The following is a 26,219-nucleotide window of genomic DNA, read 5'->3' as shown; positions in this document are numbered from 1 at the left end:
CTGCGCTCAGCGCCTATGTATCCTGCCTTGGGTGTGTGTGTGTGTTGTGGGGGTGTGTGTTTGTACCGGGTGCTGTTGTTTGGTGCTTTATATATAAAAGCGGGGCGAAAGCCTTTTTCGGTAAGTCTTTAAGTTGTGAAGAAACCAAGAAGTTTGTATGGGCTTGGAGATAGCCTACATCATGAAGATCCACCCTGAGCAAAACTAGACCTTTGTGATCGTGTTGGTTGCTCCTTCGTGGATTCTTAGTGGGTGATAGTGTGGAGGGATTTTACGTCGATCCTAACAGCAGTGCTAGCGGGTAACACTGAAAAAGATAACAAAATATGTAAGTGGCAACCGTGTGGCAGATTGCAAAACTGCCACACCCTCCCAATCTCCTCCTTCCATTCCATTCCATTCCATTCCATTCCCGCACGTCCTCCCGATCTCCTTCCTTTCCTCTTGATCTCCTTCCTTTCCGGTCCTCCTGATTTCCTTCCTTTCAATCACCAGTTACGGCCCCACGCGCCTTTCAGATTTTTGGGCAAAAACAATGCTTTAATTGGGATTTGATCTCTGGTCTGCAGGTAATCAACAAAGGGAGCCAACCATCTCACCTATGGCACTCATTGTTGAACAAGCTAAGGAAAATACTGTTTTTGACATGTTTTGCCTTTAATATTTTATCACTGAAAAACTTTTATTTCACCTATCAAACCGGACACATAAACTTTTCCCGTGGTAAATTCTCCATCACCACCACGATAAATGACGCACCACCAACATGATAACTTTTGTATACCACACGGTACATTATGTGTAAGTAGCATGGTCATAAGCATTGAAGGCGTGATAACTTTGGTGAAAGCATCATGGTAACTTTGATCATTGGGAAGAAATTTGTTGAACCCCGGCCCCGGATAATTTCTATAAATAGCACGATAACATTCACGCCATAGACCTGATAATTTAGATACAAACATCGTGGTAACTTTAACCATTAGGGAAGAAAAATGTGAAAATATACCAGATAATTTATGTGTAAATAGATGGTAATATACGCAGCGCACATCTGATAACTGAGGTAGAAACACCATGGTAACTTTGACCATAGGGATTTTTTTTTGAAAAGATACTCCGGTATCTTCTGTGTAAATAGCACGGTACTATACCTCCCTCCCCTGGTATTTTTATGTGTAAATAGCATGAAAACATATGCACCGCGATAACTAAACACCATGATAAGTTTTTGACCCGTGGGGGGGAAATTTTGCTGAAACATACCCTTGATAAATTTTGTGTAAATAGCATGATATTTTAAGCACCGCGGGCTTGATAGGTTACCTAGAATCAACATGATAACCTTTTGTCCCGGGGAAAAGTTGTTCAAAACATCCCCGATAATTTTTGTGTGAATAACATGATAATATAAGCACCGCATAACCGATAAGTTACAATATAAACATGATGGTAATGTTTTACCAAAGGAAAACAAGTTGTTAAAAACATACACTCGCCTCGCGAGGCCTCTTAGATGAACACAACACATGATGTGCCACAGAAAAGCCACATAATGTTTAGTGTCATGAGGAGGCACATGTGCTCGTGGGTTGGCCCAGAAAAATGGCCCATCTTGACCCGCTATAGGCGTGATAAGTTACGCAAAAACATCGAAAAAGTTATGAAAAAAGTTACCGAAACACACTCAGGTTTTTAGGTGTAAGTACCATGATAATATACGAACTGTAGACCTGGTAACTCATGTACAATCCCTCATGGTAACTTTGACCAAGGACGAGGTTGATGTACACATACCCTGATAACTTATGTGTAAGTACCACGATATTTTACACATCGAAGACCTTATAACACAGTGGTAATTTTGAAAGGGGTGTAGTTGTTGAAACATAGTACCTGGTAAGTTCTATGTAAATAGCACGGTAACTTACGCAACACAGGTCTGATAACTTGCACGCGAATACCATGGTAACTTTGTCCTGAGGGAAAATAGTGGTAATTTTCTATACTTTTTTGTAGTAACACAATTGTAAAAAAAAGATCAAAACGATTAGTTTCTTTAGTTTGAGCAACAAATACCTAAGGGTGAGGTTGTTGTGGTGGCGCGCTTTGGTGCCAAGGAGGTGCGGGTTCAAATCCCACATGCGCAATATTTTTTTATCATATGGTAGACATGAAGAAGTGGCAGTTTTCTCGGGGGTGGACGCGCGAATGTGCGGGAGAAGCAGATTTCTCAGGTGAGTCTGCAAGGTCGTTCGGGAGAAGATGGGGTCGAAGGAAGGGGGACCGTGTGGTACTTTAAAGTGAAAGAAGTAGAGGTGTGGCAGTTTTGCTTATATGGCACACATGTGCCAAATATCACAGTCCAAAAGATAATTCCACGTACTTCTAAGAACCATAGATAGATATAGAGCGTCAACATAGGGTTGATAACACTAAAAGGACAGACCCAGTGCATAGAAGCTCCCACACAAGGTGGGGTCTGGGAAGGGATTATAGGAACCTAGTCTTACCCCTGCAAAGTGCAATGCAGAGAGGCTGGTTCGAACCCAGGACCTCTTGGCACAAGTGGGGAGGACTTCACCACTGCGCCAGGCCTGCCCTCATAGGGTTGATAACACTGATAAAGATAATTCCACATAGAAAAAGGGCGTATAGTATCCCACTATCTTAGGAAAAAAACCAAGAGGACACTAGCAATGAGGACAGTCGCACAACATGGATCATCATCAAGCCATTGAGCATACGCGATCAGTTGATCCTGGTATGACTCGAGACCGCCTAGTAGTCGGAACCCGCCTAACTGTACACAAAGAGCGGCATCATCAGAAACCTTGGCAGCATCAATATCAACCTTGTCAACACCAGGTGCAGTAGTCTCCACGGGGGGGGGGGACATAAAGGTGCGGCGGACAGGAGACCTCGCCAAAGAGGAAGCCCCAGAGACGAAGACCACACATGTGTACTTAACATCGTCAAAAAACACTACGTAAGGAGTATGGAAACAGAGGCCCATGACTACTACATTGGAGCTGTTTTCTAATATGTGTCCAACCAGCTACTAGTTAGCTCGAAACATAGCAGCCCAACACTTGACGCACGCGGGCCGGGGGGGGGGGGGGGGGGGGGTGCTGACAGGGAGATGTGGAGGTGGAGGGATGCGCCCGGGAGAAACCAGAGCTATGACAGGCGGCGTGCATGGAAATCAGCAAGCAGAGGCAGTGAACGATGCCGATGGAGAATAGCGACGTGGCACAGAAATATAGTCCTACTACAACAAAATTATCGCAGTTAGATGCATTTATTTGTTCATTTCTCTGTGACCTCTCGGTTGCTAAACCCTAAATATAATAGCAATAGCCATCTGCACCCTTCCCAAACTTATTGTATCCGAAAATGCATATCAGGAAGATAAGAGCAGTACTGCGAGAATTAAGCAAGTGTCTGTAGATTTTAAGAAGGCCCCTTTGCCTAGAGCACTGCACAAACAACTTAGAGGCAACCATCTCCACCGGTTGCACATTTAAGCCTGTGATTGATTTCAGAAGTTCGATGGTAGTCGAGTTAGAAGCCTACATTGATAGAACATGATGAATAAATAAATGCTTAAATGTTTGATATATCAAAACTAGTATACATGGTGGATCTTGTATATACCTCAACAATGGTAGGAACCAATGCAATTCGTGGAAGAGACTGGAGAGCCAACAGAGAAAGAAATGCATCTGTATCCACTTCATATCTGATCATGTTCAACAAGATGAGCTTTACATAAATAAATAAATAAAACAAGTCATCAAACAACAACAGCAGTTCTGGTATGGTACATGTGCCCTATGGCAGTGGTCTTATTATGCAATATTGGCTATTAATTGCAGATAAGATGTTTAGTATTTGTGGGCTACTCCCTCCATTCCAAAATAATTGTAGTTCTAGGTTCGCCTTAAGTCAAACTTGTTTCAATTTGACCAAGTCTATACAACAACAACAAATTCTTTCAGTCCCAGACAAGTTGGGGTAGGCTAGAGTTGAAACCCATAAGATATCAATGTTAGAGTTATAATATCAGTCATGTACCCCTTTGTGTTTATCCCGTTGTATAAGGGGTTTCCTGCATATGTTCCACATCTGTACATGTATATATATCGGCCTATGGCCTCATGGGAATACAAGTTGCATATTTCCTAACATGGTATTAGAGCCTTAGGGTTTTTTTTTACGCACGCGCAACTCGTGCTCTCGATCCAATCTCTTCTTCGAGCGGCCGTCCTTCTCCGAGCGGCGCTGCTGTCCGGCGTCTTCACCAACCGCAGGTTCACCCTGCTCCGGCGCTGCTCTCTCTCGTGCCCCTGCCCCCCTCCTCATCGAGCGCCCAGGCCGGCTGCCTCCGCCCTCGAGTTCGTCCGCCAGGCCTCTGCTCGATCCGGCTGGCTAGTCCGCTGGTCAATCCCATCCGAGCGTCCCTGCTGCTGCTCCAGGCTGCTGCTGCTGCTCGTTTCCAATTCACCACCAAGGAGAGCCGCATGAGCGTCCCTGCTGCTGCTGCTTGTTCACGATCCAGGCTGCTGCTACTGCTCGTTTCCAGTTCACGATCGGGGTTCTGCCCGCACGAGCCACTCGCCCTCCAGATCGGGCCTCGACCTCTCGCCCCGGACTGCTGCTGCGGTTCTAGTCCGGACCCTCCGCTGGTTGCCTCCTGTTGAAAAAAAAATGTCTGCTGCATCGGGCTATGTTGCTGTCCCTCGCTGTCCGGTGATCTTTGATGGTACTAACTACACCGAGTTCACTGGCTTCATGCGCATTCACATGCGTGGCATCCGTCTTTGGGGTGTTCTTTCTGGCGAGGTCTGCTGTCCGCCACGTCCAGTTCCTCTGGTGGCCCCTACTCCGCCGACTCCACCGGTTCTTCCTACGGATGCTAATCAGGCCGCCAAGGATGCGGCTAAGCTTGTTGATGAGGCTGCTGCTCGTACTTATGATGAGAGGGTTTTGGCTTATGAGGAGGCTCTTCAGACGTATCATGGTGCTCTGTCTGTTTACACCCAGTGGCTTGATGATGATGCTCGTGCTGCAGCTGTTCTCACTGCTAGTGTTCTGGCTCAGTTTGCTTCTGAGTTTCTGGGTCTTCCTACTGTCTTTGAGATGTGGACCCGTCTTCGTCAGCGCTATCAGCCCTCTGGTGATGCCTTATACCTTTCTGTGATCCGTCAGGAGCATGCTCTTCAGCAGGGTGACTCTACTGTTGATGACTTCTATGCACAGAGTTCTGCTATCTGGCGCCAGCTTGATTCTCTCCGCAGTGCTGGTTGTCGTACTTGCCCCTGTTGCCAGGCTGTCCAGGCCAATTTGGAGTTTCATCGCGTCTACGAGTTCCTGTCTCGGCTCCGTAAGGAGTTTGAGCCCCGGCGTGCTCAGTTGTTTGCTCGTGGCCGTATTTCTCTCATGGAGGCGCTTTCTGAGATTCGTGCTGAGGAGACTCGCTTACGTGGTGCTGGTTTGCTGGAGGTTCCCTCTGTGCTCGCTACTCGGTCTTCTTCCACGCCACCTGCTGCACCACCGACCCCTTCTCGCTCGAGTGCTCCGCCGCTCTTGCCCACTCCTTCTGGAGGCTCAGGTCGCCCCCGTCCACATTGCGATTACTGCAACAATGATGGTCATATTGAGTCCCACTGCTACACGAAGAGGAAACACCTGCGCAAGGCGCGATCATCCTCCTCAGGGACTTCGTCATCTACCTCGACAGCTTCAGCCATTGCTTTGACTGAGCAGGATATTCTGAGACTTAAGCGTCTGCTCGCGGCTTCAGGTTCTTCCTCGACGGGTACTGCTGGTTCTGTGACTGATGCTTCCCGCACTGAGCAACCGCCCTCTACACAGTCAGGTACATCCCCATGGGTTCTGGACTCTGGAGCTTCTTTTCATATGTCTTCTCATTCTTCCACTTTGTCCTCTCTTCGATTGCTGGATTCTCCTGTTCATGTCTTCACTGCTGATGGTACTCCACTTTCTGTTGCTAGTAGGGGCAATCTTACCACTCCTTATTCTGTTCCTGATGTTGCTCATGTTCCTCGACTTACCATGAATCTGTTTTCTGCTGGTCAACTTACCGATTCTGGTTGTCGCGTCATCCTTGACGTTGACTCTTGTTCTGTCCAGGACCGTCGCACGCACACTCTGGTTGGGGCTGGCCCTCGCCGCCGTGATTCTCAGGGTCTTTGGGAGTTGGACTGGCTTCATGTTCCTTCCGCTGCCACCACCATCGCCAGTTCCTCCGCTTCAGTCGCCTCCGTTACTGGTTCCTTCAAGCAGTGGCATCATCGACTTGGTCATCTGTGTGGTTCTCGGTTGTCGTCTTTAGTTCGTCGAGGTCTTCTGGGGTCTGTCTCAGGAGATGTCTCTTTAGAGTGTCAGGGTTGTCGTCTTGGCAAGCAGATTCAGTTACCATATTCACATAGTGAGTCAGTGTCTAAGCGTCCTTTCGATTTAGTCCATTCTGATGTATGGGGTCCGGCTCCTTTCGCTTCGAAAGGTGGTCATAAATACTATATTATTTTCATAGATGATTTCTCTCGTTACACATGGCTTTATTTCATGACTTCTCGTAGTGAGGTGTTGTCTATTTATAAGCGTTTTGCTGCCATGGTTCATACTCAGTTCTCTTCACCCATTCGTGTTTTTCGTGCTGACTCCGCTGGCGAGTATATCTCTAAGATGTTGCGTGGTGTTCTTGCTGAGCAAGGAACTCTCTCTCAATTCTCTTGTCCTGGTGCTCATGCTCAGAATGGTGTGGCTGAGCGAAAGCATCGACATCTTCTTGAGACGGCTCGTGCATTGATGATTGCTGCCTCTCTCCCGCCTCATTTTTGGGCTGAGGCCGTCTCCACCTCCACCTATCTTATCAATATACAGCCTTCCGCTGCTCTACAGGGTGGTGTTCCTTTCGAGCGTCTTTTTGATCGTTCTCCCGATTATTCGATGCTTCGCTTGTTTGGTTGTGTTTGTTATGTTCTTCTTGCCCCTCGCGAACGCACCAAACTGACCGCTCAGTCTGTTGAGTGTGTCTTCTTAGGCTACAGTGATGAGCATAAGGGCTATCGTTGTTGGGATCCTATCGGTCGTCGGATGCGTATCTCTCGAGACGTGACTTTTGATGAGTCTCGTCCCTTCTACCCACGCCCATCTTCCTTGATTTTTTCAGTGGAGGATATCTCTTTCCTCACTTTTCCTGACTCACCTATCACCCCCGTCGCGCTTGTGCCTATTCGTTCCACTCCCTCTGCTTCTCCACCTCTGGTCGATTTGCAGCCACCATCTTCTCCGGTCTCCTCGCCTAGCATGTCACCGGATTCTACACCTTCATCTCCGGTGACTTCTTCGTCGCCACCCCCCGATTCTACCTTGGCGATTCCTCCTTCTATTGTTCCATCTTTTCCTCAGCATTACACTCGTCGTTCACGACCTGTGGATGCCTTATTGGATGAGTCGTCATCTTCCTCTCAGCCTACTTATGGCTTGCGTTCTCGTCCTCGTCCGCCTGTTGAGTTTGGATTTCCCACCGCTGGTGCTGCTGTTCTTGAGCCGACTTCTTATCGTCAGGCTGTTGTTCATCCTGAATGGCAGTTTGCGATGGCAGAGGAGATTGCTGCTCTTGAACGCACTGGTACCTGGGATCTTGTTTCTCTTCCTCCCGGAGTCCGTCCCATCACTTGTAAGTGGGTCTACAAGGTTAAGACTCGCTCCGATGGTTCTCTTGAGCGCCACAAAGCTCGTCTTGTGGCTCGTGGTTTTCAGCAGGAGCATGGTCGTGATTATGACGAGACTTTTGCTCCTGTGGCCCATATGACCACTGTTCGTACACTTCTTGCCGTTGCCTCTGCACGCCACTGGTCTATATCTCAGCTTGATGTTAAGAATGCTTTCTTAATGGTGAGCTGCGTGAGGAGGTGTACATGCAGCCACCACCTGGGTATTCTGTTCCTGATGGCATGGTATGTCGTCTTCGTCGCTCTCTCTATGGCCTTAAGCAAGCCCCCCGCGCCTGGTTTGAGCGTTTTGCCTCTGTGGTCACTACTGCTGGTTTTTCAGCCAGTGCTCATGATCCAGCATTGTTTATTCACCTTTCTCCTCGTGGTCGGACTCTTCTTCTTCTCTATGTTGATGACATGATCATCACTGGGGATGACCCCGAGTATATTGCCTTTGTAAAGGCCGTCTTAGTGAGCAGTTTCTTATGTCTGATCTTGGACCTCTTCGCTACTTTCTTGGGATTGAAGTCTCTTCTACCTCTGATGGCTTTTTTATATCCCAGGAAAAGTATATCCAGGATCTTCTTGCTCGTGCTGCTCTTACTGACGAGCGCACTGTTGAGACTCCTATGGAGCTCAATGTTCACCTCCGTGCTACTGATGGTGATCCTCTCCCTGACCCGACGCGTTATCGTCATCTCGTTGGCAGTCTTGTCTATCTAGCTGTCACTCGTCCGGACATCTCTTATCCGGTTCATATTCTCAGTCAGTTTGTCTCTGCTCCCACATCGGTTCACTATAGTCATCTCCTTCGTGTTCTCCGATATCTTCGGGGCACGATCTCCCACCGTCTATTCTTTCCTAGCTCCAGTTCTTTACAGCTTCAGGCCTATTCGGATGCTACGTGGGCTAGTGATCCTTCCGATCGCCGTTCACTTTCTGCTTACTGTGTTTTTCTTGGCGGTTCTCTCATTGCCTGGAAGACGAAGAAACAGATTGCAGTTTCCCGTTCGAGTGCTGAGGCTAGGTTGCGAGCCATGGCTCTTTTGACGGCAGAGGTGACTTGGTTACGATGGTTACTTCAGGATTTTGGTGTTTCTGTCACTACACCGACTCTGCTCCTATCTGACAGTACAGGTGCTACTAGCATTGCGCGCGATCCTGTGAAGCATGAGCTCACCAAGCATATTGGTGTTGATGCTTTCTATGTGCGCGCTGGTGTGCAGGATCAGGTTATTGCTCTTCAGTATGTGCCTTCCGAGTTACAGTTGGCGGATTTCCTGACGAAGGCCCAGACTAGAGCACAACATGGCTTTTATCTCTCCAAACTCAGTGTTGTTCATCCACCATGAGTTTGAGGGGGGGTGTTAGAGTTATAATATCAGTCATGTACCCCTTTGTGTTTATCCCGTTGTATAAGGGGTTTCCTGCATATGTTCCACACCTGTACATGTATATATATCGGCCTATGGCCTCATGGGAATACAAATTGCATATTTCCTAACAATCAAGACCAAGTCATGGTTCTAGCACGTGGATAGCTAACTTCCATACACCCTGTCCATGGCTAAATCTTTGGTGATATTTCAGTCCTTCATATCTCTCTTTACATACTCCTCCCATGTCAAGTTTGGGCTACCCCGACCTCTGTTGACATTATCAGCATGCCTTAACTGTCCGCTATGCATTGGCGCTTCCGGAGGCCTGTGCTATATATGCCCAAACCATCTCAGGCGATGTTGGACAAACTTCTCTCAATCGGTGCCACCCTAACTCTATCGCGTATATCATCATTCTGGACCTGATCCTTTCTTGTGTGGCCACATATCCATCTCAACATGCGCATCTCTGCTACACCCGTTTTAGTTGGCCAACATTCAGCTCCATACAACATCGCAGGTTGAATCGCCGTCCTATAGAATCTGCCTTTTAGCTTTTGTGGCACTCTCTTACCACAGAACGCTTGCGCCACTTCATCCATCCAGCTTAGATTCGATGGCTTACATCTTCATCGATATCACCATCCTTCTGCAGCATTGACACCAAATATCGGAAGGTCTCCTTCTGAGGTAGCACCTGCCCATCATGACTAACTTCCTCCTCCTGCCTAGTAGTACTAAAATCGCACCTCATGTACTCATTTTTAGTTCTACTACCTTTTGATTCTAAAGTCTGTCTCCACAGCTTATCGGCAAAGAGCATACACCATGGGATATCTCCTTGTATATCCCTTGTGACCTCATCCATCACCAAAGCAAAACGACAAGGGCTCAAAGCTGACCCTTGGTGCAGTCCTGCTTTAACAGAGAAGTCATCAGTGCCGCCATCACTTGTTCGAATCCCAACATTATCATACATGTCCTTGATAAGGCTAATGTTGTTGGGACTTTGTGTTTCTCCAAGGCCCACCAAATGACATTCCGCGGTATCTTATCGTGGGCCTTCTCCAAGTCAATGAACACCATATGCAGGTCCTTCTTTTGCTCCCTGTATCTCTCCATAAGTTGTCGCACCAAGAAAATGGCTTCCGTAGTCCACCAATTCTATATAAAAATACATTAACATCTAGAATGCCAAATTAGTCTCATGAGATTCTTTAGAAAATATATTAACATCTAGAACAACCTCCCCAAGCCAAAGACCCATGAGATTCTTCCTCCATTTGCACAAGAGGGAACTGAAGTAGGGTGCGTGTGGCGTGGAGTGCAGTCATTAGGCTCGGCTCCTTGAAGTCCAGCCGACGGCAGGCCGGTCGACAAGCGTGGGCGGGCCCCCTTGGCCACCGGCTGACATGGCGCCGTTTGACTAGGACTCACGGGTCATGCATGTTCTCCCACGTTGTGAGGGTTCGAAAGCGCCATAGGTGATGATTGCTGAGTCGGCCGTGGCATGCTCCCCGAACACTGCCGCCTCCCTTGGCGAGGATTCATCTATGGCGCGGTCACCTTCCTCCACACGGGAGGGCTTGAGCGTGCCGACGAAGAGGCCCGTGTTTTCGACTGTGCTCCATGCTTGGGCATGGTTGATGAAGTGCTAAAGAAAACAGAAGCCTTAGCCCCCTACCTGGCCTGCCAGATGTCGGCATGTGATTGCCGAGATCAGGGATTATGCTAACTCCCTTTTAGTCGTTTGGAGTTCGGACAGAAACTAAAACACTTAAGCAAACTTCGTGTCAGAGACACGGGTTTTTTACCCATGTTCAGGCCACCGTGAGGTGTAATACCCTACGTCCTGCTCTAGTTCTTGATTTGCTTATATGAGTGATTACAAGCTACTGCTTGGGATAGCTCTATTGTTCTTCTCCAAGCTCTAGTCTTCTATTGAGCTCGTAGCGAGAGCTAATGTCATCAAAAGTCCTCCTCCACTATGGCCTCGGCCCTCCCCTTATATAGGCCTGGGGGGTACCACAAAAGCCTCTACAAACATCCTTATATGTTGAAACGTTTGAGGGTACAAAACTACACGTCCCACATGGGCCCGGCAGACAGTTGCGACGTAGTGGACGATAGGCCAAGGCGGTTCCTTGAGCAAAATGTCCATCCTGCCATTGATAGCTCACTGGGGTCCCTGGGGCAGTAGCACAACGCTGTTGTAGATACATCGCTGCGGTGGCGTCGAAGTCAAAAAGATAGGGCGCATGTCACGTATTTGATGAACATCAGGAGATATCATCTTGGGACGAGAAGAGCCGTCGTACTGTAGACTGATGATGAGTATCTACGAAGTGTAGACCGTCGTAGGCATGCGAGGCCTACGTCGGTCGGCCCAAGAAAAACTCTTAAGTGAACCTCTCGAACCTGTTTTTAGTACCTTACCAGTGGTGGACCTCCTGGATAGCCCACCGAAGCATGGTTGGTGCTCGGGAAGTACTGGCATTCGGGGATGGACCTTGATCACCAGCCTTCCTTTGGTCGGCCCCGAGTTCAACCTGTGGCGACTTGCGTACTTGGGGCTCTGCTGCTAGGACGAGCTCGGGCTTGCGCTTCTTGGCCTTCTCAGAAGAGCCGCAATGATCTGCACCTCCATCTTTTGGCTGATCGAAGCATGTGTGGTGGAAAGCCAGGCCCTCGGCGGCCTTGGTGCACTTGTCCGCTAGAGCGAAAAGTTCAGCCACAGTTTGAACTTTGTGGGTGCCAAACTTCTGCAACATCTTCTCATCGTGCTCCCTATGGCGGAAGGCTAAGATGACGGCATGTGGAGAGACCTTCAGGATAGTGTTGCGTGTTAAGCTTCATGCACTAGCCAACGCAACCAAAAATCCGAACTGATGGAAAGGGCTAGGCAATCCACATATACACTTCAACACCCCCTCTCACGTGTGACACAGGAAGTCAACACATGGATAGACTCAGAGGTATGGCTCAAGAGGCCTATACGTGGACACAAAGGGGGCAGCAACAATTTTTAGATAAATTGCGAAAGTCGGGACTTGAACTCAAGACCTTAGGCCCTGATACCATGTTAAGCTTCATGCACTAGCCAACGCAACCAAAAGTCCGAACTGATGGAAAGGGCTAGGCAATCCACATATACAATTCAACATTGCGAACCTGGCTGAAGCATTGAATGTGCTGCCTCACCGGCTTGCTCTTCTGCTTAACAGCATGGAGGTCGATCTCCATGCCAGGGCGTACAAACGTGCCCTAGAAGTTGGCCATGAACTGATGACAAAGCTCTTCCCACGAGGTGATCGAGCCTTGAGGCAGGTTCATGAGCAAGGATCGATTGGACCCTTCCAGGCCCATGGGGAACTAGTTGTCCATAACCATCTCGTCACCGCCGGCTGCTTGGACAGCGGTGGTATAGACCTGGAGGAACTCCGTTGGATAGAAAGAACCGTCGTACTTCTGTGGTAGGTCGGGTCGGAACTTCTCCGACCAGATGACCCGCCGGAGCTCGGAGGTGAAGGCATGACAACCTGCTACGTAGGGCAAGAAGTCGATGTCGATGGCCAGTGGTACGTGCAAATGATCCACTATCGATCCCGATGAAGCCCGGTCCTCGCCAGCCTCAAGATCATGCAGGCTCTTCCACCGTCGGTCGAGCTTGATGCGTGCGTCCTCGCCCTTTCTCTTGCGGACTTTTTGGAGGTCATTGGCGTCAACTGGAGCAGAGGTGACGAGGTGTAATCTTGAACGGTGAACCCTTGCCTCACCACGTGGAAGGCTCGGCGGCCACGACAATGGCAAGCCTATCGTGGGTCCCGAGCGAGTGGGCAGATTTCCACGAAGCCTGGACGCTTGCGGCTATCTGGCGATGGTGGGCAACATCCACGAAACCGACAACCTCCCGAAGCCAAAGGCCCATGAGAGATTCTTCCTCCGTTTGCACGGGAGCGAACTGAAGTAGGGTCTGTGTGGTGTGGAGCGGAGTCTTTAGGCTCAACTCCTCAAAATCCAGTCGACAACAGGCCCATCAACGAGCGTGGGCGGACCCTTGGCCTGCGGCTAACGTGGCGCCCTTTGACCGGGACTCATGGGCCATGCCACGATGTTCTCCCACGCTGTGAGGGTTCAAAAGAGACGGAGGCGATGATTGCTGAGAGCCGGCTGCATCATGCTCCCTGGACACCGCCGCCTCCCTTGGTGCGGATTCATCCACAGCACGGTCGCCTTCTCCACACGGGAGGGCCTTGAGCGTGCCGGCGAAGAGGCCCTCGTTTTGACTGTGCTCCGCGTTTGGGCATGGCTGATGAGGAGGTGAAGAAAACTAAAGCCTTAGCCCCCTACCTGGCGCGACAGATAGCCCCCTTTTAGTTGTTCAGCAAACTTCACGTCAGAGACACGGGTTTTTTACCCAGGTTCAAGCCACCGCGAGGTGTAATATCCTATGTCCTACTCTATTTCTTGACCAGCTTATATGAGTGGCTACAAGCTACTGCTCAGGGCAATTCTATTGCTCGGTATAGCTCTATTGTTCTTCTCCTAGCTCTAGTCTTCTATTGAGCTCGCAGAGAGAACTAATCCTTATACGTTATATAGGCCTATGGCCTCCGTCCTCCCCTGCCATTGACAGCTCACTGGGTCTGTAAATGGCACAAGGTTGTTGTAGATACATCACTTGCAGTGGAGTTAAAGTCAAAAAGATAGGGCGCTTGTCACATCCCTAATGGGCACCGGGCATTATCGTCTTGGGACAAGACGACTCGTCATGTTGTAGACTCATGATGAGTATCTACGAAATGTATACCACCATAGGCATGCAGGCATGCATTAATTACGTTGGTCGACCCCAAAAAAACTCCGTGAGCCTCTCAAACCTGTTTTTACTGCCTCGCCAGTGATGGGCCTCCTGGATGGCCCACCGAAGCGCAGTTGGTGCTCGGGGAGTACTTGGGTTCGGGGATGGACCCTGATCACCTCGCCGAGCTCCATGAATCGTTGTTGACCGAGATTGAAGCTTTCATGCTTGAGGAATCCCAAGCACTACTCCTTGTGTCTTCTCGTGCTATGCCAGGCACATCTTTAGAGGGTCGGGGGACGCTCTCTTGTATCGCTCACATTGCTATTTTACATCTTCACACATTTTTCTATAAAGTTGGTCAAGCTTAAACAAGTTTGACTTAGGACACACCCAATACTTTAATTATTTTGGAACGGAGGGAGTGTATTTTAGGAATAAGATTTGATTGGTTAGATACTAGCCGATACTATAAAAGAACAACCATCTTGAACATTGAGAATTAGGCAAACACTAATCATAAATTATAGTGTCTCCCTCTCTTCTCAACCTGGCAGGGCGTCATGGCCAGCCGTGTAGGGGCGAATGCCTACATTCGATCCTCAGACCTATGTTTTTAAAGCGTCCCTAAGGCGACGCCTAGGCGTCGAAGCGCTCCCCCTCCACTTTGGAAAATCGACCGCTTTGGGCGCCTAGGCGTCCAAAGCGCCCGCCTAGGCGTCGCCTAGGCGCCAAAGCGCCCCCCTCCCTAAGGCGGTAAGGCGTCGCCTTAAAAACATAGCCTCAGACAATACCAAATCAGGCACATATTTGTTTTCACATAAGTGTTGGTACTCAGAAATAATATATCAAAATGTAGCATATGGCATCGATGTTCAATAGGAAAATACATGAATTTTCTTTAAAGAGTTCGTCTTGGTATGTTTTCTAATAATAGCCACGGCTTCTTTTCAAGTTATTCACCTCAAACCATTGAAATGAAAAGTTTCAATTGTCCTATCCAACACTAGAACAATGGATTCACATGCACACAGGAGTTTGATGGCCCACAAAGATAGCATGCACTAGTACATAAAAACACAACAACCCTCCCTTCTCCCAAATTATTTCCAGTCAGCAAACATAAAGGCATATGCCTATATGGTTATATACATACCGTTCATTTTTTGATGGTAAGATGATTATAGACTTTGCTTTGTTTGCTGCTGCTCTCTCGAATGATTTTGTCAAGCTAAGGCTACAACTGAAATTTTAAGTGAAGTCAGTTTTCACATATCAATTGGAACATCTGTTCTAAGGGTAAAAAACTGAAAACAAGTTGCATGCATTCAGAAAGCATCACAAGAAGAATTGCATAACGTTGTACCTCTTGGTGAATACATCAACATGATTTAAATCTTTAGATATGGTATCTCCAAGCTTCTCAATATGCTTTCTGGGAAGTTCCGAGAGAAGGAGAATTCTCTGCTTCCTTCACATTGTTCAAAGAAAGTAAATGGCTGTATAAAATTGTGTAAATACATATTGCCAAAATGCTATGTTATCCGTCAGTTACCTTGCTGTAGCAGTACCTAGGCGAATTGCTGATTCCTGAAACTTATTCAACTGATTCAATATGGACGTCAGATGACTATTGACTCCACAGATAACGATATGATCCTCCTCAAGGACCTGCAACTGGGCTCCTTCCCTTACCTTATGCATTTGGGTCTGTAAAACCAGGTGACAGATAAAGACTTGCTCTGTGTAAAGATTTTTCACCTCAGTTTTGTAGAATACTTAAAAAAAACTCACTCTAAATTGTTCTGTCATCGCGCTTAACAAACGAGAATAGAACAATATACCCCAGATAGCAAGAAAGAACCCAATAAGACGCTCAATACGTGTCCTTTGCTGTGAAAACAAGCAAAAGAATGTATCAAAAAGAGTCCTCTAAAAGGGAAATATCTACAGAATGATTTGTCAAAGATATTACCTAAGAAAAGACAGTATTGAATAACTAAGTGCACATATTGTTCTGAACCCAGAAAGCAACTAGCACTTACTTTCAGATGAGTAGATGATGAACATAGACATGCCCAAGCTTCCCATAAGCAGTCCTCCAGAGGCTGTTCTTTCTTCCTAAAATAGAAACCAGTATATTTCATTTATGTTAGTACTGACTAGTGAAGATGTAGGATATCCTCTCTGACAAATAGAGAAGAATAAATCAGAAAATTCAAGCCCTTTCAAATAAGAAAGTTACAGACCTGAACTTATGAAATAGCAATCCTCCAACGAACACAATAGAAAAGCATGTGACGAGCAAAGTGATAATAGACCTTTGAAGATATAGTGAAGACAAAGTACCAGGTTAATTCACCATGAGCAAGAAACTTCAGTTATTATGCGTAACTTAGGATGAACTTTTGGAATGCGCAGAAAGGTGGCAGCCTGGCAAGTGTAGTAGTACGATCAAAGAGGCATTGCACATTACCAAATATACATGTCTAGCTAGTAAAAACTAGATATACTCACTTACAAGGCAATGTTTCGGTCAAGCTGTGTATTGAATAGATAGTACAAGCGTGAAATACTCCATCTGACATCAGGCAGTGGTGGAAGAGTCACATCTAGCTTAAGAGGCACAGGTGTTCTAATAGGATCAGATATGCAAGCAAATGGCAAACTTGTAATATTTTGTGATATCCTGGGGAATGATTTCATCATTAACTGCATCTGGCCTATAACAACTCTGTGTAGAAGGCAGAATGTGATGCTTACTATATTCACCATGTTGTTTCCCTGCAAAGTTGAACAGGCATGGGATATTCAGGAAACAGAAGGTACATTGATAGTATATTTGTTGCAAAGTGTAATGACCCATTGTGAAAACCTGCTTATCAGGAGTTGTAATAGAGTATGGAAGCATCATGTAACATAATGCATTTCATGGCATGATCTCATCATATAGTTTCAAAGCCAAAACCCTAAAAAACTTTGCATTAGTCTCAAATCTGCCCCAAGTGAATGTTGTGCATGAGTAGTCATCAAACCTCTGAGCTAGTAGTTTTGCTAGCTCACAGTTGTCATAACCAACCCCTGCTTTTAACCCCAAAACTTCTGGCTTAGTTTTGGTATTTCAATCAAGTGCTTTTGTTCAAATTCAAAAAATTGGAAGAACTGTAATCTAATTGTCTGGTGATGATTCTCTTGATAAAAATTCATGAAAAATAATATCTGGGGATAATAAGATGCCCATAACCTCCAGTAAAATATTCATGACTTGTGGAGCCATATTTCGCCTACTTGCAGTTCAAACCCAAATTGGGGCAAAATTGGGTTTGAATCAATATGGCAGTCAAATACCCATTTGAAAATCCTTGAAAATTTTCATAGTAGTGTAAAGTGCTATACTAAACCATTTGTGCAATTGGAGGGGACAAAGACAATAAGAATAATAAGAATAATAAAAAGAGAAATAGTCAGCCAAACCCTAACTGGGCCAAATTCGGCCCAGGTGGCCTTTCTCTTGCCTCTTTCCCTAGCTGTCTGGTGGGCCCGCTAGTAAGGCTGCTCGCCAGCGCACGAGCCTTACCTCGTCTTTTACCTCCCTTTTACTTCCACTTCTTCCTGCCACCACACAGATTCCCTCGTATCTCTCGTCCTACGTGCAACATCCTGGGGCAGTAACCTAAATAGGAATTGATTTTTATTTTTATTTTTGCATCATGTCAGCATGCTTTAATTTGAAATGAGGTTGATTAAAACCTCAACCTTATTAAAATTGCCAACCTAATTAAATCCAATTAAATAAATTGCATAGATCTTTTATCTATTTAAACTGAAGGATTTCACATGGTGAATTCTCTTGAAAACACTATCAATATTCTTCCAATGGTATTAGGAAGCTATAATAAATATCTTCAATAATTTACATTGATATTTTATTTATTAATAATTAACTTGAGCCTTCTCCCTTTCGGTCTTTTGGTGTGAGATAGACTCTCATACTTTGCACATAGCCTTTATGTCACATCTAGAGGCTCCCCAATTTATCTCACTATTTGATCCCTCTTCCATCACCTACCCCCAATTCAAAACCCATTTATGTGTTATTAAATAATGCATATATTTTCCTTGTCGAAAATTCCTGAAATGTTTATGGTGGCTTGGAAATATTCCAGCAAGGTCCACAACAAGTTTCAGAATTTTCTAAATTGTTTTGGGGCCTCAATTAATTCCTATACTCTGCTTTTTCTATTTCTGGGAAAAGAAAAGAGAAGAGAATTGGGAGAGGCAGCAGCACAACACAGCCCAGTGACCCACCCAGCCCATCTCTTCTCTCTCCCTTCGGCCTCTCTTCCAACCGCCAGGAAGCCCACCTCCCCACCTAACCCGCTAAAGCCCAGCCTAGACCACCTGCCTTGTGCTTGTCGTCTTCCTCCCGGGAGAGACATCCCCCTCCGCTCCGACGTCGGCCATGAGCGCCGACGGCCTGCACCTCATATAAAAACCAGGCAAAAGGTAATTGAGAATCATATAATGGGGGGAAAACAGTGGGGCCTCATATATAAGTATATGAAACTAGCACATGCCCACACCCCATTTCACACCATCAAAAAACTTAAGTACCGACGTATTCAAACAAAAGCTCATGTCAAAGAGGCTGGTTCGGATAGGTCTCAACGAATTCCTTTCGCGCAGTTGTAATCAACTCTCTTTCTGCCCTTTTCCTCTAGCCAGAACACTTAACCTCGGCTATACACTCAAACAAAAGCTCATTGTCAAAGAGGCTGAGTTGCCAACAAATCCGAATATAACCGATCTCTCGCCTTTGATGACTCGTTGAAAGCCTCCTCAACCCAAGCTTCCATCTCCTGCTCTAGACATCGGCGCATGCCCGCGCCAGTTCATGAAAGGTGGATGAAGGTGAGTTTGACTACGAACTCGAGGATGCTGGGAACGATCTCTTTTCAGGGAATCACTCCCGTCGAGAGGCCCTCTTCCTTCCTTTTTCTGAATCTGGGAGAGAGGCATTTGCATCACAAGTAGTGATTTTGCTGGCAAGAGCTCTCTTATCATCGCCCACCATAAAACCCCCTTTCCCCTCCAACCCTAACCTTAGCCTCTCCCCTCTCTTCCGCGGCGCTGATGAGCCCCTCCCCTATTATTTCCTTCTTCCCCAAGCCAACCGAGCATAGCCAACAGCACGAGCTCGTCGCCGGAGTGGCCACCGTCCTCCTCCGTCCTTGCGGCCATGTCCAGGGGATACGCCACAACTCCTTCTTCCTCTTCACCAACCAGATCAAGCCCAGACGCAAGGAGACGAGCGCTTCATCCTCTTCTTCCCCTTCGGGTAATGCCGACTTGCCGCCAATTTCGCCACCACCGGGCGTCCTCCGCCCCATTTGACTACGCCAACATCCCCGCGGTGAGCTGCCACATCTTTCCTCTCACTTCCCCTTCCCGGTTTCATCCACCTGCACCGCTTCCACGAGCACCACCGTCGGCGGCCGCACTGCATGGTCGCCGGCGTTGTTCTGGTGACCATCTGCTCTTGTCGGTTGCGCCATCCGCCTCGCAATCACTCGTAGCCCACTCCCAGACATCCACCCACTGGTTAGCAAGCTCCCGCACCACGCATCACACACACCCGAGGGCACCTGCCGCTACACCTCGCCGACGACGACTTTCACATCCTCATCCGATTGCGTGCGTTGTGCTGGTAGACGCGGCTCGCTTCGCTTGTCCGATCGCACATGTCAAAATTGCTGGCCAGGTCCATCCGCCACTCTATAGGTCACCGTCGTTCAAATCCAACGCGCCACCGCAACCTAAGTCACCAACTCATAGGCCCTGTCCTTGCGCCTGTCAGCTCTCTCTCTCTCTCTACACACACACACACTTCCAGCCGATCCGGTCGATTCGCTGCGCATCCGACCGTGAGGGTCCAAGGTCCATCGCTGACCACGACATGTGGCAGTTAGGCCCCACCCGTCAGCGAATGCAGCTAGTTATAGCCTCGGTAGCACCTAACACATAGCCAGAACCTACCATATGGACCCCTGGTCCCACCCATCAGCGTCCCCGGCTAGCCACCATGCACCCACACCTCCGACTGTGGGCCCCTTCCTCCCACCAATCAGCCACCGTGGCTTAGGTCTAGCCCCGATGAGGAAACCCCACACCCACGCTACTGCACCAACGCCTCGTCAACCTCCCCTTGGTCCCACTAGTCAGTTGTTATGGCTAGCTAGGCTCCGGTGCATTTAGTTTCTAGGCGTTATACCTTGAATTCTTTTGAATTATAAATTCCAAAAATGACCTGAACTTCTATAATTCATATCTTTTAATCCATAGCTCCAAATTAAACATATTATATATGAATCTTGATCAGAAAAATGTATAGATCATGAATTGTCATTTGCATCCGTGTTAGGGCATTTTAAATTGTTGCATCCATGTTAGAGCATTTTAAATTGTTGCATCCATTTAATTAGCATTAATGCATTATTTAAAATGCCTAATTAATAACTAAATCATCCTATCTTAGCTTAACATGATTCAATATGCCATTTTGATCAGCATGGTGCAAAGATCAGTAATATGTCATTTTCATGGATGTTGCATCAACTATTGGAGTTAGGCTTAATCCATAATTAACCTTTCTTTATATGAGGTAATTGGAAATGCTTTATATAAAAAAAATTCCACTCCATGTAATATGTGTAGATAGATTTACTACAATCCATCTCCATCTTATGCCATGTACACCCATGTTCACCACACTTAATGTAATGCTAAGTATAATCAACATTCAACCATCATCCTTAATTGTTGCATTAATTGAACATGTGTTATCCATTACATGTTAATTCCATTGAACCTTGATTCATGTTGCATTAGGGTAATGTTGCTTATCATCCATGTCATGTCATGAATTGCATTCCATGAGCATGTTGTATCTTTGTCGTAGTTATAAGATGCATCCATTGATTGCTTTCCATTGTTTTGCTTCTTCGCGGATAGGATCCGGAGATGACATTGGATATGAGAAAGGTCTGCAAATGTACCAGGTATGGATTCTAGGCAAGCTTTCCAGTGTTTAGCCGCGCTTGTCGTGGTCATGCTTAGGGTTTTGCCCTCATATTGTAGCTCTTATCTTGCGTTGTTGGTGGATAGTATTAACTTGGCTCTGATACAATCATTTATTGTTATAAAGTTTAATTATGCACTGTTGTGGAATGTGATGGTAAGTTAGGGAGGTAACGGTGGGAGGCCAGGCTTTATGTCCCGGTGCTTTGTTCCACTCGAGCCGACCTAGAAACTTAGTTCCCATTATCTTGATCCAAGATGAGCATGCCAGACTTCCGTTGGGAGGGGGGAATATGGGCCCCTCTCACGACCTACTACCCGAGACCACAAATTTGTCCAAGGACCACAAATTCGGGCTTTCCATTTGGCATACGCATGTTACATGTTTATATTATTGTTACGATGATGATTATGATGGATGAATGGTATGCCAACGTATACATGTAAAACAGCCGCATCGGTGAGCAGTTACCTTTGTGGGGCTCTAGCCGACCTCACCATGTACACAATGGTTGAGTCCGACTCGGAGCTAGGGCCGAACTCTCGATTTATGTTAAACTTAGTTAGGTTGTTCCTTGGACTTGTTTGCAACGTCAAGGAAGTGTTTGAGGGCTATCGATCTGCCAGCATACAATTGAGGTGTGATTTTCGCGGAATATGTGTTTTGGCACACGACTTTAAGAGTGGTAGTCACGTTACGGTTTAACAGTGGTATACCCTGCAGGGTTAAATTTATTTGAATAGTCGTGTCTGCGGTTATGGATGACTTCGACATTACATACTTGACCATAGCACAACTTCAACTAATAATTGCTAAAACTTGCCCACCCTTAATCTTGATAGCTGATAGATTATAATACAACTTCAACCTTGATAAATAAAACTTGCCAACCGGGTGAGTGCCTTAGGATTCTTCTTCATGGGTGGCACGAAGGGGAATACAAGGTTGGGTTATGTTTGACAGTAGGACTAGATGACTCATATGTGATCTCTTTCCTTATGTGATCTCTTTCCGTATCTCTAGTAGACGCAAGTTGTAGTTGTTGAAGTGTATATGTGGATTGCCTAGGCCTTTCCATCAGTTCGGACTTTTGGTTGTGTTGGCTAGTGCATGAAGCTTAACATGGTATCAGAGCCTAAGGTCTTGAGTTCAAGTCCTGGCTTTCGCAATTTATCTAAAAATTGTTGTTGCCCCCTTTGTGTCCACGTATAGGCCTCTTGAGCCATACCTCTGAGTGTATCCACGTGTTAACTTCCTGTGTCACACGTGAAAGGGGGTGTTGAAGTGTATATATGGATTGCCTAGCCCTTTCCATCAGTTCGTACTTTTGGTTGGTTGGCTAGTGCATGAGGCTTACTATTCCCTCAGTCGTCTTTCGCAGGCTATGTTAGTTGATCTACTTGGTTTTGGCCCTCGCCCTCATGATTTACTTCCTCTGCTATCACATCTAGTCTAGTTTGCTATATTTTTTGATGTGTCCACCAAATCCGTTGATATTTTGTGTTTCTCATGCCATGCGAGTCCACCTAACTTTTGTCCGTCAGCCTTTCTCTAGTCCTGATCCTTTATATACAACTTTTGTGGCCTACTTGCCCTTGTTGTTTTATATAGGATTTGCTGGACTCTTTTTGCATTGTTGATCTACACCCATTGTGCCTTAGCCGTCGAGCTTCTTTTGCCGTCGGTTGTCATGGGCCATGATTTTTTTCCGCAATGCTTTATTCATTGATGTGCCATCTTATTTTGATAACCCATCTTCTCTTGATACTTCAGTTGTATCTTCAAGTGATGCAATGTCTTTCTTTGATGTGCCATCTCTTTGTTATCCCCCTTTGGTTTGACGCGACAGGTTTTGAAGACTCTTCATGCTACGACGGCACTCTCTAGACATGGATTTGAATTATCATTTTTTCTAGTGTTACACTTCTTCAAATACAATGCTATTGCATACGCTTTGCAGGGGTGTGAGGAAGTATTAGTATTGGTCTAGGAGTCCTTCTTTTCTTGTATCCCAAGTCATGTGTAATATATATATATATGCCCCATGGACTATGTAATAGAGACAAGTTGCTTTCATAACACAAATAACCATAGAATCATTTAGATGCTCTCACAAGCAATCAATGGCTCCATGCACTCACATTGTCCACATAAGCGAAAAATCACATGTCCCCTCCATGATCCATCTATCGTTAAAATTATGTACTGAACTCATAGAAACAACATGGTATGCCCCTGGAACCTTAACAAGACTACAGGCAGTGGCAGATACAGGCGCCAGGCCCCCAGGGCCCAGGCCCCAAACCCAGTGCAGACTGTAGCAATTACTGTACACAACTGCTACAGTGCACAATGGCGGCCCGGGGCGGCCCGCTGGGCTGGCTCCGCCCCTGACTACAGGTTGGATTTTTTCAGACTAAGCCCATATGCCCATGCATCAGGCCAGGTGATCAAACAACTGAATAGTACTCCCTCCGTTCCTAAATACTTGTCTTTCTAGGCATTTCAACAAGTGACTACATACGGAGCAAAATGAGTGAATATACACTCTAAAATATGTCTACATACATCCGTATGTAGTAGTCATTTGAAATGTCTACAAAGACAAATATTTAGGAACGGAGGGAGTACACCAGTGAAACAATAAAAAAAGATCACCTTAACAGGAAAGTGTAGGTGATTTTCTGCCTCCGACGTGGTTGGCGTGTTCACATTAGACTCCGTCTCCTTTCCGCATGTTCTCTTTGCCGATTTGAACACTCTTGCTCCTCCTATGATAAGGTAAAGCTTAAACAGAGAACACGTACATAATCGATAACGATCTATGATGAAAACCCAATTCGCGCGGGGGGGGGGGGGGGGGGGGGGGGGGGCAGGGAGGCACCCCCAACCCCCCGCTAACTCATACTCCCTCCATCCCAAAAAATAAGTGTCTCAACTTAGTACAAAGTTAAGACACTTATTTTGAGACAGAGGGAGTATATTCTATTTGGCCCCCCGAAACAACTTTGTCAACCTCCGCCACTGCTATTACAACTCTCTGCCTAGAGTTGTAGACAGCTGCTCCCTCTAAGACGTTTTGAACACTACTACTTTAGTGATCTAAAACGTCTTATATTAGTTTACAGAGGTAGTAATTGGCTAAGTATCGAAGGAAGAGTTTGCTGCATTTAGTACCACGAACCTCGTTTGATGCCGCTCGGAAGATGGCTAGCCGAGCAGCTAACCCTCATCCCGTCACTGCGCCTGACGCGGAACCGCCCGGGGAACGCGCAAACCCTAGAGTGCACGAGCAGGAATTAGGATGTGGATAAGAGCAGCGATAGATCAAATCATCGCCGCGTCAAGGCCGCCGCATGCGTGCAACATAATGTAATCAACAGTACCGGGTGCACCTAAGGAGGGCCCGAGGCGGACAGGGGCGGAGAGCGGACGCCGGCGGCGAAGACGCAGTGGCGGCGGCATCAAGCTGCGACCTCATCTCGGCAGCAATCGGCGGCGGGCGGAAGAACCGAAGCCGCGAGAGGGGAGCGCGCGGGAGTGGAGTGGTTGACTTACACTGCCCGGATGCGGGATGGCTTACAAGGAAGATACTTTTCTCAAAGAGACAAAAGGAAAACGAATGCCTTCCAAGAGAAAATGTTTGGCGAGAGATAGAACGGCTGCACGCGAACGGCTAGCCGGAGGATAAGGTGACTAGTGCTCCTATTAGGCGACTACATCTCGCTTATGGCGACCCGTACCATAATAAGCTTTCTCCCAGAATTGCCCCCTCCCCAGCTTCTCCTAAAATCGTCACTTCATATATTTTTTATGATCCTAGCTAATTAGACTTTAACTAAATATAAAGTGAAAAAAACTGGCCCTAAAGAGCATCTCCAATAGGCGCGTCAAACTAGCGCCGCGCCGCAAAATCCCCCATTTTAGCGTGCGCGCAACCGGAATAGTTGCTCCAGCGGGCGCGTGAAAACAGCGCGCGCGGCATACGTAGTCCAGCGCGCGGGCCGAAACGCAATCGCGCGCCGCTTATTTGCTGCGCCCGCTCCCGCACGCTGGACTCTCCCGCGCTCGCTCGCACCTCCCACCCCACTCCAGTCGCGCCACCGCCGCCGACCGCGCCACCCGCCGACCGTTCCGACGCTTCCCCGGCCTATCCCCGCCGCGCGCGCGCTTTCTCCGGCCCCCCTCTAGTCCCGCCGCCCCGCGCGCGTGCTGGTCCTCCGACGAACAGCGCCCGCGCGCTCGCTGCCGCTCAGCGCCCGCAAGGTGTTCGACAAAACGCCTAGAAGGTATGTATTGCTCAAAAGCCATGAATTTCGTGCATGTTGATTGTAGTTTTTTATTTATAGCATAGCATTCAACATTGTAGATGAGTTCGTCGTATGATTCTTCCGAAGAAGAATTTGATATGGAAGAGGAGGAGGATCTTGCAATGATCCTAGCTGTGCATATTAATAAAAAATCGAAGCACGGTGGTTCGGTTATGAGTCGGCAAAAAAAATGGAGGGATAGGATCGATGACCACAACAGATTGATCAGACATTATTTTGCGGAGAATCCCACATATCCAGAGTCGTATTTTCGTCGCCGATTTAGGATGAGCACCGAGTTGTTCAGGCGAATTGCACAGAAACTAGCGAGCCATGACCGCTTTTTTCAGCAAAGGAGGAACGCCGCCGGAGAGCTCGGGCATAGCACCTTTTAGAAGGTGATAGCCGCTTTGCGTATGTTGGCATACGGTATACCGGCTGATCTAGTTGATGATCACTTGGCTATGGGTGAGAGCCAAGCCATCATGTGCGTCAAGCGCTTCGCAGTCGGAATTGTGGAAGTGTTTGGCGAGGAGTATTTGAGATCTCCCAACGCTGAAGACGTCGCAAGGCTTTTGGCGATGAACAAAGCTCGCAGCTTTCCTGGCATACTTGGCTCAATAGATTGCATGCATTGGACTTGGAAGAATTGTCCAAAGGCATGGCATGGGCAATTCCACGGCAAAAAAAGGTTCCACTATAATCCTTGAAGTGGTGGCCGATCAAGAGACTTGGATTTGGCATGCATTCTTTGGAATGCCTGGATCTTTGAATGACATCAATATTGTCAACCGATCACCATTGATGAGTAAGATTGTAAATGGGGAGTTGCCACCGGTGCAGTTTGTAGCAAATGGCCGTACATACAACTATGGCTATTATCTAGCGGATGGCATCTATCCAAAG

The 26,219-nt window shown here is 47.1% G+C and overlaps 1 protein-coding gene across 9 annotated transcripts in view; it reads right to left on the bottom strand.

Moving 5' to 3' along the window:
• LOC123043410 (putative ion channel POLLUX-like 2) overlaps window positions 1–24,704 on the bottom strand; it is a 34,791-nt gene extending 10,087 nt beyond the window's left edge. For 4 of the 9 annotated variants that reach the window (XR_006419179.1, XR_006419178.1, XR_006419180.1 and 1 more), the window contains exons 1-12: window positions 24,390–24,680; window positions 24,188–24,282; window positions 23,662–23,774; window positions 16,447–16,709; window positions 16,175–16,246; window positions 15,971–16,046; window positions 15,720–15,818; window positions 15,481–15,635; window positions 15,292–15,396; window positions 15,082–15,168; window positions 3,658–3,742; window positions 3,425–3,572 (exon numbers count right to left, since the gene is read on the bottom strand). Coding sequence is in view for 6 of the 9 variants with exons in the window: in XM_044465860.1 (XP_044321795.1) it covers window positions 3,425–3,572; window positions 3,658–3,742; window positions 15,082–15,168; window positions 15,292–15,396; window positions 15,481–15,635; window positions 15,720–15,818; window positions 15,971–16,046; window positions 16,175–16,246; window positions 16,447–16,709; window positions 23,662–23,774; window positions 24,188–24,282; window positions 24,390–24,484 (1,393 nt within the window). In the remaining 3 variants the exon portion in view is untranslated. Of the gene's footprint in view, window positions 1–3,424; window positions 3,573–3,657; window positions 3,743–15,081; window positions 15,169–15,291; window positions 15,397–15,480; window positions 15,636–15,719; window positions 15,819–15,970; window positions 16,047–16,174; window positions 16,247–16,442; window positions 16,710–23,661; window positions 23,775–24,187; window positions 24,283–24,389 lie in introns of those variants that run through there. The other 5 variants (XM_044465876.1, XM_044465883.1, XM_044465892.1 and 2 more) reach the window with 5 other exon arrangements.
• Between the last annotated feature and the right edge of the window lie 1,515 nt (window positions 24,705–26,219).

This window comes from Triticum aestivum, chromosome 1A (assembly GCF_018294505.1).
Source record: "Triticum aestivum cultivar Chinese Spring chromosome 1A, IWGSC CS RefSeq v2.1, whole genome shotgun sequence".
Lineage (NCBI taxonomy): Eukaryota > Viridiplantae > Streptophyta > Magnoliopsida > Poales > Poaceae > Triticum > Triticum aestivum.
This window is presented reverse-complemented; position numbering and strand designations above follow the sequence as displayed.